This window comes from Lycium ferocissimum, chromosome 2 (assembly GCF_029784015.1).
Source record: "Lycium ferocissimum isolate CSIRO_LF1 chromosome 2, AGI_CSIRO_Lferr_CH_V1, whole genome shotgun sequence".
Taxonomy (NCBI): Eukaryota; Viridiplantae; Streptophyta; class Magnoliopsida; order Solanales; family Solanaceae; genus Lycium; species Lycium ferocissimum.
The window spans coordinates 7,417,410-7,428,973 of record NC_081343.1 but is presented as its reverse complement, the minus strand read 5'-3'; the positions used below and the strand labels follow the sequence as shown (position 1 = coordinate 7,428,973).

General features: G+C 39.7%; 1 protein-coding gene across 1 annotated transcript; it reads right to left on the bottom strand.

Moving 5' to 3' along the window:
• Positions 1 to 627: 627 nt before the first annotated feature.
• On the bottom strand, positions 628 to 1,974 carry LOC132047395 (uncharacterized). The gene is made up of 2 exons (XM_059438446.1): positions 1,487 to 1,974; positions 628 to 1,247 (listed from the first exon to the last, which is right to left on the bottom strand). The coding sequence occupies exon 2, from the start codon at positions 1,231 to 1,233 to the stop codon at positions 628 to 630; it is 606 nt and encodes a 201-aa protein (XP_059294429.1). The 5' UTR covers positions 1,234 to 1,247; positions 1,487 to 1,974.
• Between the last annotated feature and the right edge of the window lie 9,590 nt (positions 1,975 to 11,564).

Here is an 11,564-nt window from a genome sequence, read left to right as displayed (position 1 = left end):
TCGATTTGGTAATAAGGAGTTTACATGATTACCGGACTGAATTCGTGGAAAAATTCCCACCGGTAAGGCTTTATATGATGTAAAGTAGGCGTTATAAGATTTTTTAGATCTAGTGTTGAACAAAAAGAGTAGTCTAACGGGAAATGATTTAAAGGAAATATTAAAGAGTGACAGTATTTGATGCGCAAAACAAAGTGAAGATCGCTATGGTGTGGTTTGTTGAGTCTTTTTTATGGGCTGGTGATCAAAAGCGAACTGTTGATATAAAGAATATGAAAATGGTGACAAACTTGGATTACTTTAATGCATATCCTTGGGGTAGGCGTTCTTTTGAGATGACAGTTGAGTTCCTTCTAAATGTTAACTTAAAGAAAAAGTCTGCAGAATGGAAGGAAAATAATTCCACATCTAAAGGTTATAGCTTGCAAGGATTCCCTTGGGCTTTTATGGTAAGCTTAAATAATTTTATGGTGAGATAGATATTGAATTGGTCATGACAGATTATGTATCGATCTGAAATTTAATTGGTCATGACAAGTTATGTATCGATCTGAAATTTATATACTAATATTATTTAGTACTTTTTTGTTTTCAATATAGGTGTGGGCTTTCGAAGCAATTCCTATACTAGGAGAGGCTTTTGGACAGGCAACTGAACATCATCATCTTCGTTATCCAGTGGAACCTCTTTCTCAACTTGGCGTGGAGAACATCTTCTATTATACCCTCATTAGTTTCCATAAATTTCTCCACTTCACAAGGGAGAACATCTTCTATTACACGCTCATTAGTTTCAATAAAAGTATTTGTCTCTCCTCCCCCATGAAAATCATCATTGTGCGTGCAGACATTTTCATTCTCAAATTGCTGGTTGTTCAAACCACAGCCGCTTTCCAAAAAAATTTCAATCAAGGAAACCCGTAACATTGGCCTGCCACCTTCACCATTTATATCATTCAAATAAATTTGGACATCTTCATCATTCTTTAGTTCAACTGGCGGAGCTTTTTCCCTCGAAAAAGCACCTGCATTAGTCATATACTTGACACAAACAGGATCATGTCCGCAACTCAATTCACCTCTTCTAATGATAGTTTCCATGAATTTATCAAAGGTAACATCACTGCTCACAAGCATTGTTCGAACTGTATCATTTTGAGAATTCCATCTCCACGATTTCTTGTCATCTACCCACTTTCCAAAATAATCAACAAGTAAGACAACTCCTGTCATGATTTTGTACCTACCTACAATAAATAATGTAACGTTATTAGAAACTAGTAAAATGAAACATTATTGCAAACATGGAAATAAACAATAAAAAAATCTATAATGAATCTGTCGGACTAATTACTATGATCGGTCAGCTATTGAATAACATAGAGGACTGATATATAATCGGTCAGATCGATCGACAATCGGTCCATTGCAGACCAGATTCCATCTGCATAATAACTCTACAAATATATAAAATTCATTTGTGTACCTTCAAACTGAGGTCTTGATACAATGTTTTAACAGAAGCCCAGGCTAATGCTACTCCAAAACAGTCTTTAATCGGATTTAAATTGAGCTTGACTATTTCTTTAAAACTTTAACACCATCTTTCTCCAAATATAGCTTGTTGAAATCAACTTCACCAAAAAGAGAAGAGTTTTAGGACCTCAATAACACACAATCATATGCATAGAGGGTAGATTGAGAGTGGAAGAAGAACAATAGAAGAAAGACGAAAAAAAGACGTTGAAAGAGATTTTTGGAGGGTTTTCTTGTTTTTGTTTTTTATTATTGATTTTGGACCAATTTGTAGTTCATAAAAGATGGGTACTAATCTGACATAATAATTAAATTCTAAATCACAACTAAATTAGAGTTTTTTACCTAATCTAAAAAGTGGGTCATTTCACTAAGAAAAAAAACTTGAAACCCTTTTAATTAGATAGAAGACTTAAATGGGCCTTTTAACCAAGAGTCCCCAAAAAATGTGCCTCTGGTTAACACTTACCTCCAATTACTTTATTCGATCAAAAATGCTCTCACTAATTAATATATGGCAAAAAGGTTCAAAAATACTCCTCCTACTCTCATAAATTGGCTACTTTCACCCTCTGTTACAAGTTGGGGCCAAATCTACCCCTCCCGTTACAAGTTAGGGCCAAATATACCCCTACCATTAGTAAAATTTCAAAAATACCCCTCATTTCTAACATATTCCCACATAAGCAAGCCTGGTCATTTGAATTGGGTAACATGAACATTTAACTTATTATATAGTGGTGACTACGTGGTAATTTTTTTAAAAACAATCTGAAAAATTATTTTTTTTAAATAAATCTGGAAAAATGGCTTTTAATAAAAATCTGAAACCCATTTTAGCACTTAATGTCACCGGAAGTGATTTCATTGTACCGGAGGTACCGCTTGGTTCGGAAGGCTATTGGAATAACTCTAGAGGAGAGTGTCACGCCCCGAACCATGGCCTGGGTGTAACACGACACTCGGTGCCTATCTGCATGTGACCGAACGAACCAACTGGCTGGATGAATCAACATGTGATATCAAACATACTAAATGCAGAAATAACACTGACACATGCTGATCTACTAAAAGTCTGACTGGAATATTATAAATGCTGAAATCTTTTGAATAATTAGCCGACAAGGCTAACACAAAAGCTGCTAAACATCTGACTGACTGGACTATAGTCTACGAAGCCTCTAAAGAGTACTGAACTACTAACTATTTATCGGGACAAGGCCCCCGGCATACCTCACTAACAGAACTACTATAAAGACTGAAAGTATGATAACGCCCTGAGAGAACTGGGCTCACCAAGCAGCTGATACAAGAAGATCCTAACAAGAAGAATCGTCAACCTATAAATCGCGATGCAGGCCCAGGGCAAAAGGGACGTCAGCATATTTGAATTGCACTGGTATGTAAAGCAACTAAAAGAAAGAACTGTAAATACTGAAATTGAACTGATAACTGAAATAAGGAAGTAAAGATATGAATACTCCATGTTCTAAATGAGGAACCACCTGTTTATCTGAGTAAATAATTTGCAGCCTCAGGCCTAATATATATGTGCACAAGCTGCGGCCTCAGGCCCAAGTATATGTATACATAACTACGGCCTTAGGCCTAACAACACGGGTGTTCATCATTAAACAATTTACATAAAAGAACTGAGAATCACGCTGAAAGATACAACACTAACATACTGGGCAATGATTCACTCAGACATGTATTCATGAACTGATTATGAGAACTGAAGCTTTCATGAACTGATTATGAGAACTGAAGCTTTAACTATTTATAAACATGCTGAGGATTCTAGACTGAGACTCATGAGTATCAAACACAAGTCTATATCGATTACATACTGAGCTCACAACATTCGGAATGAAAGTCATGAATGAATTATGAAACTAGGGGATAGAATTTCTGCAACCATTCAAGGAACTAAGCTTAACTATATTTCTGAGGCAATTAGTAACGTCGTAAACGAACGTGTCATAGGGAGAATCATTAACATTCCCAAACGTAGAGAGTTAGTGTTACACCTCGGAAAATTTCATGTCATCGTATGATAGTTAGACTAACGCAGGGTAAGAAGTATACGATGTTCCTATAAGTAAGAAAGGCTACTCAACGAATCTAATTGAGATTTCAAAGACATTCGAGGTAAGAGAAGAAAGTTCATTGAAGAATGTAAAGTATAAGCCGTGTGGGTTTGCAAAGCACCGAGTTAACGTGAACTTAATGATGTCTTAAAAAAGAGTTATAATGCCCCTTATATTTTTAATAAAGTGTTAAACAAGTGTTAAGAAGGTTCCATAAGGATTGGAGGCAAAACGGGTCGACGAGGACAAGTTTCGGGGAATTGTGGATTGTACGGTCCTTTATACGGACCGTATAAAAGATACGGCCCGTATATCTGACCGTATAATCCTTCCGGAAAGAAGGGGATCTATTGGAGTAAATGTATACGGTCACACATACGAACCGTATAATTCATACGGACCGTATGTGTGTCCGTAAATTCTTATATTCGGGACAGATTTTAAGTTTTAAAAAAGGGACCCAAGTTCATTATTTCATTTCCATTTTTCTCTCCACACTAAAGAAGTCTCTAGAACTCTCTCCACACCATTTTAACAAGAATCCAAGAGAAATTAAGGATCAAAACATCAAACAATGGAATCAAGAACATGAAGCTCACTAGGGTTTGTACAAGTCAAGAAATCTTCTTGGATTGAAGCTAGGGTTTTTCTCAAGTGAAGTGTTTTCATCCAAAGGCTATTCCTACACTATCAAAGGTAAGTTTTATGATCAATTCATGTTATTTAGAGTATTGAGAGGTTGAAAGACTTGGATTATGGAAGGAAATAGAAAATGGGTTACAAATATGAGAATAGTGACATTTTTGAGTAGTAGCTTAATATGAATCATGATTCTTTATATGTTACGAGTATAGTTATGTTATAAATGATATTAAGAGTATGGAAGAAACATTATATGAGGATGAAGGTAATGTTGTATTATGACCATGGTTATGGATGCCCTTGAAATGGAAGTAGGAGAATTGAATAATGTATGGTTGATGAAGATTGTTGATTATGATATTATGAATATTGTTATTATTGACGTTTGGGAGTTGATATATGATATGGAGAAAGTTGTATAAACAAAGGAGATGCTGCCCAATTTTCTCTAGCTTTAGTTCAAGCATGCTTATGTTATCGATTATCTAATATTAGTACGAACTCTCTTGAAGGTAGAAACGTGAATATTGGAGGGGAACGTTCAAGTGATAAAGTAGCTAAACGAAAAGGTATGTAAGGCTAGTCCCTTCTTTTCTAAGGCATGATTCTTATGGCATGACTATCCTTATTCTCCATGACCTTCTTACATTTCGGAAAATATGAGTCAATGTTATAAAGAGCTTTATGAGATAAAGCTTAAGAGATATGTTATGAATACGATAATGATGATGATGAGTCTAAGTCTAAAGATCCTAAAGCTCATGATATGATGTTCCTATGAAGCTAATGATCCTTATACGATTCTTTAATGTTATTCATTGTTGCTAGACCCACCTTATAATGTTAGTTCCTTCAAGGTGAGGTATGATGATTATGATTACTCCATAATGGAATCGGGGGTTCTCGACCTTACGTCACCCCGATAGAGTTATAGTTTTCTTAAGTTCTTATGCATGCTTTATGAGATGTATGATGATGAGATTACACCGTGCCTAGATGGCCCGGACACCACCGCTAAGGCGGGCTGATACGATATACACCATGCCTAGATGGCCGGGGATGACACCGCGATAATGGGCGGCATATATATTACACCACGCCTAGAGGCCGGACGCGACATATATATATATATATATATATGGTTATACGCGGGTATATATGATGATGTATATGATGATATTATACATGTGTTAGCATGCTTTAAAGGTTAAGTGCAGGTTATATCTTCATCTCATGTTTCTTGATTTCTTTATTATATTATTATTATTCATGCCTTACATACTCGGTACAATGTTCGTCGACGTCCTTTCTTTTGGATGATGTGTTCATGCCACAAGTAGAGAGGGAGACGGTGCGGATCCATAGGAGCTATCGGCAGATTTACGGGGAGCACTCCATTATTCGGAGGTGCTACTTATGATCATATTCTTTTGTGTATATATATTTGGGCACGACGGGGTCTGTATATATATCCTTATATCTAGTACTCTAGTAGAGGCTCGTAGATACGTACGTGTGGGTTGTTGATGTCCCACGATGATCTCATTATATTCTTGTATATTATTTTTGTGGCCGTGAGGGCTTATGTATAGATATGGGTTGCTTTGGGGAATATATATGTTCAGGTTGAGTATGATGATTAGCTTAATGAGTGGTGCTCGGTAGTCAGCTCCGGGTACCCGTCATGGCCCCTAGTCGGGTCGTGACAAAAGTGGTATCAGAGCAGTTCCGTCCTAGGGTGTGTCTACGAGCCGTGTCCAGTAGAGTCTCGTTTATGGGTGTGAAGCGCGCCACACTTATAAACAAGAGGCTGCGGGGCATTTAGGAAAAATGACCATTCTTCTTCTTACTAGATCGTGCGATAGAGCCATGTTATAAGATTTTCTCCTCCCTAATTGTGTGTTATGATTTCAGCAATGCCGGTAAAGAGAAAAGCTACAGCCGCCCAGAAGGGCAAGGCTACGACAGAAAGGCGGATAGAAAGGGAGCCGCCAACTAATGTAGAAGAAGGTGAATCACATAATGAGGCTCCATCTAATACCTCTCACACTCCGCCTATTATAGAAGAACAAGAGGGGGCTTCAGCTCCAGCTCCTATGCCTCCAGTTCCTCCACCGGCTGCTTCGGGTCAACAAATGACCGAAGCTATTCATTTATTGACACAGTTAGTTGCCGCTCAGGCACAGCGGCAGAGTACAGGTTCAGGTGACAGGGCGACTAGTACTCGAGCCCGGGATTTTATGAGTTTAAACCCTCCAGAGTTTTTTGGGTCAAAGCCGGATGAAGACCCGCAAGGTTTTATTGATGAGATGTTGAGAACATTAAAAATTATTCATGCCTCCGATACCGAATCTGTGGAGTTGGCATCTTATAGACTTCGGGATGTGGCGGTTCTTTGGTATAATAATTGGATATCCTCAAGGAAGGAAAATGCACCTCCCCGGTTTGGCAAGAATTTGTAGATGCCTTTCCTTCGTCACTATTTGCCACCCGAGGTTCGAAGGCCGAGCTGATAGGTTTCTGAATTTAAAACAAGGAAATATGAGTGCCCGGGAGTATAGCCTTCACTTTAATTCATTGGCTAGATATGCTCCGACTATGGTGGCCGATATGGGAGATAGAGTGCATAGGTTTGTGAGTGGCTTAGGGCCACATTTGTTTAAAGATTGCTTGACAGCTTCATTGCAAGAAGGGATGGATATTTTCCGTATTCAGGCCCATGCCCAGAACTTAGAAGAGCAGCAACATCCGCAAAGGGGTGAGCGCGATATTGATAGAGGGCAGAGTAAGAGGGCCAGATCTATGGGTGCCGGTAGCGACTATAGAGGGGGATCGAGGCAGTCATATTCTAGATACTCAGGCCAGTCGGCGACTAGTGCACCTCCCCGGTTTGCAGGCAGGAGATTTGACCGCTCCATTCATTCAGGACAGGGTCAGAGTTCGAGGGTCTCAGGTTCCCAGTTTGGAGGTGATTATAGCCAGAGGAGACCACCGGTCCCACGATGTAGTCAGTGCGGTAAAGTTACATTCGGGCCCATGTCGCCAAGGTTCAGATGCTTGTTATGTTTGTGGACAGACTGGGCACGTGATGCGTGATTGTCCCTCGAGGTGGTAGAGTTGGGGTTCAGCCCACAGGATCAGCAGCTGGTTCTTCTTCGTCTGTGCGCCCGATAGGGCAGACTCCCCAGATTCCAGCAGGTCGAGGTAGAGGCAGAGGGGGAGCATCCAGTTCAGGTGGTACCCAGCCCCGTATTTATGCTCTAGCCGGACGACAGGATCTTGAGTCCTCCCCGGATGTGGTTACAGGTATACTATCTATATTCTCTCATGAGGTTTATGCATTGATAGATCCGGGTTCTACGTTGTCTTATATTACTCCTTATATTGCTGGTCGTATTGGGGTGAAACCCGAGCCAATTAAACCTTTTGAGGTATCTACTCCGGTTGGTGATCCCGTGATAGCTAGACAAGTATACAAGAATTGTATAATTGTGGTATGTGATCGTCAGACTAAAGTTGATTTAGTTGAATTGGAAATGTTAGATTTTGATGTGATTATGGGTATGGATTGGTTGGCCTCATGTTATGCCAATGTCGATTGCCGAATGAAAGTTGTTCGATTCCAATTTTCGGGAGAACCCGTGCTTGAATGGAAAGGTAATACAACGTCTCCCAAAGGTAGGTTTATTTCCTACCTTAAGGCAAGAAAGATGATAGCTAAAGGCTATATTTATCACTTAGTCCGAGTTCATGACACCGAAGCAAAGCCACCGACTTTTCAATCCGTCCCGATAGTGAATGAATTTTCGGATGTATTTCCAGATGAACTCCCAGGTCTTCCTCCGGAAAGAGAGATTGATTTTGCTATTGATGTGTTACCGGATACTAAACCAATCTCTATTCCTCCTTACCGAATGGCTCCTGCAGAATTGAAAGAGCTAAAGGCACAATTGAAAGATTTGCTTGAGAAAGGATTTATTAGGCCCAGTTCATCACCGTGGGGAGCACCTATTCTATTTGTGAGAAAGAAAGATGGTTCTTTACGAATGTGTATTGATTATAGGCAGCTGAATAAGGTGACGATAAAGAATAAATATCCTCTCCCGAGAATCGATGATTTGTTTGACCAATTACAGGGTGCCAAGTGGTTTTCCAAAATAGATCTGAGGTCAGGTTATCATCAAGTGAGAGTTAGAGAAGAAGATATTCCTAAAATAGCTTTCAGAACGAGATATGGCCACTATGAATTTCGGGTAATGTCATTTGGGTTGACTAATGCTCGGCGGTGTTTATGAATTTGATGAATAATGTATTCAGGCCTCTCTTAGATCTGTTCGTGATCGTGTTCATTGATGATATTCTTGTATACTCTCGGACAGAATCCGAGCATGCAGACCATTTGCGTATTGTCCTTGGGATTCTTCGGACTCGTGAATTGTATGCAAAATTTTTGAAATATGAGTTTTGGTTAAATTCTGTGACTTTTCTGGGCCATATTATTTCAGCTGATGGCATTCGAGTGGATACTCAGAAAATTGAAGCTGTGAAGACTTGGCCAAGGCCTACAACGCCTACAGAAGTCCGTAGTTTTTTGGGATTGGCAGGTTACTATAGAAGATTTGTGGAAGGGTTTTCCTCTATTTCAGCACCATTGACAAAGCTAACTCAGAAGTCAGCAAGATTCCAATGGACTGATGCTTGTGAATGCGTAGTTTCAAGAATTGAAGGATAGATTAACTTCCCCGATCCGACACTCCCGGAAAGGGCCAGATGGTTATGTTGTATATTGTGATGCCTCTGGTGTTGGGTTAGGATGTGTGTTGATGCAGCACGGTAAAGTCATTGCCTATGCTTCAAGGCAGTTGCGAAAACATGAAAAGAATTATCCGACCCATGACCTTGAATTGGCTGCGGTTATTCATGCATTAAAGATGTGGAGACACTATTTGTATGGTGTACATGTTGATATTTATACAGATCACAAGAGTCTCCAATATATTTTCAAACAGAAGGAGTTGAATCTTCGACAGAGACGGTGGTTGGAATTATTGAAAGATTATGATGTGAGTATTTTATACCACCCCGGAAAGGCGAATGTAGTGGCTGATGCACTTAGCCGCAAATCAATGGGTAGTCTATGTGAGGTTCCTCCGGAGAAGAAAGAATTAATCCGTGAGCTCCACCAGCTAGCCAGCCTCGGAGTTCGTCTAATTGATTCAGGCAATGCAGGAATTGATATTAATAATCCAACTATTTCATCCTTGGACATGGAGGTGAAAGAGCGTCAATATGAAGATCCTCAGTTGAGCCACTATAGAGATACATTTCATGAGAAGGAGAAGTCTCCATTTGAAATTTCTATAGATGGAGTTCTTAGATACCGAGACAGGCTATGTGTTCCGAATGTTGCGAAATTACGTCGTCGAATTCTAGAAGAAGCTCATTTCTCTCGGTATTCTATTCACCCGGGAGCGACAAAGATGTATCACGATCTTAAGCTAATGTATTGGTGGGATGGAATGAAGAAAGACATAGCAGAATTTGTAGCTCAATGTCCAAATTGCCAACAAGTGAAAATTGAACATCAAAAGCCAGGAGGATTATTGCAAGCAATGGAGATTCCAACTTGGAAATGGGAAGTGATTAACATGGATTTCATTGTAGGGTTACCTCGTTCCCGAAGCAAGTATGACTCCATATGGGTGATCGTGGACAGACTCACGAAATCAGCTCATTTTCTTCCAGTCAGAACCACATATTCGGCAGAAGATTATGCAAGGTTGTATCTTAAAGAGATTGTGCGACTTCATGGTGTCCCGATATCTATTATCACAGATCGAGGAGCACAATTTACAGCTAAATTTTGGAAGTCTTTCCAAGAAGGTTTGGGTACTCAGGTAAGGCTTAGCACAACATTTCATCCACAAACTGATGGGCAAGCCGAACGCACTATTCAGACCTTGGAAGATATGTTACGGGCATGTGTGCTAGATTTTGGTGGTAGTTGGGATGACCACTTACCTCTTATTGAGTTTGCATACAACAATAGCTATCATTCCAGTATTCAGATGGCCCCGTATGAAGCTCTATATGGAAGAAAGTGTAGATCCCCAATTGGGTGGTTTGAAGTAGGAGAGGTACAACTAATAGGCCCTGAGTTGATTCAACAAGCGGTGGAAAAGGTCAAGGTTATCCGAGATCGATTATTGACAGCCCAAAGTCGCTAGAAATCTTATGCGGACAACCGTCGGCGAGACTTAGAATTCCAAGTTGATGATTGGGTATTCTTAAAGGTATCACCGATGAAAGGTGTGATGAGATTTGGTAAGAAAGGAAAGTTGAGTCCTCGATACATTGGACCTTATAAGATTGTCCGCAAGGTAGGCCAAGTAGCTTATGAATTGGACTTACCCTCAGAACTTGAATCAGTCCATCCGGTTTTTCATGTATCAATGCTCCGTAAATGTGTCGGAGATCCTACTAGGATCGTGCCGGTAGATGATGTTCAAGTTACAGAAAAGTTGACTTATGAAGAGGTACCTATTGCTATACTAGATAGGCAAGTACGGAGACTTAGAAACAAAGAAGTAGCTTCAGTCAAAGTCTTATGGAGAAATAATAACCGAGAAGAAATGACTTGGGAAGCGGAAGAAAATATGAAGTCCAAGTACCCGCACTTATTTCAACCCCCGGAAGAGATCCAAGATGAGACATCAACATTATGAGGTATGTATGCTTTCTTTTCATGCTTTTGGTCGTGTGTGGCCATAATTTATTGCTATTGTGTTGTAGCCCTGTGAGGCATTGTTATTGTGGGCTGTTGTGACAGGATGGTAGAGCCATATTACGGGGGAAACTCTGGCGAAATTTTTGTAGAATTCCCAAGAACTTAACATTCAAGGACGAATGTTTAAAAGGGGGGAAGAGTGTTACACCTCGAAAAATTTCATGTCATTGCACAATGAATAGACTAACGTAGGGTAAGAAGTACATGATGTTTCTATAAGTAAAAAAGGTACTTAATGGTTCTAATTAAGATTCCAAAGACATTTGAGGCAAGAGAAGAAAGTTCATTAAGAAAGGCGAAGTATACATTGTGTTTCGGAAAGGATTTGCAAAGTACCGAGTTAATGTTGACTTAATGATGTCTTAAAGAAGAGTTATAATGCCTCTTAGATTGTTAATGAAGTGTTAAACAAGTGTTAAGAAGGTTCCATAAGGATTGGAGGCAAAACGGGTCGACGAGGACAAGTTTCGGGGAATTGTAGATTGTACAGTCCTTTACACGGATCGTAT

Coding starts and splice junctions, on each gene's coding strand:
- LOC132047395 (XM_059438446.1), bottom strand. CDS start 1,233: ATGACAGGAGTTGTCTTACTTGTTGATTATTTTGGAAAGTGGGTAGAT.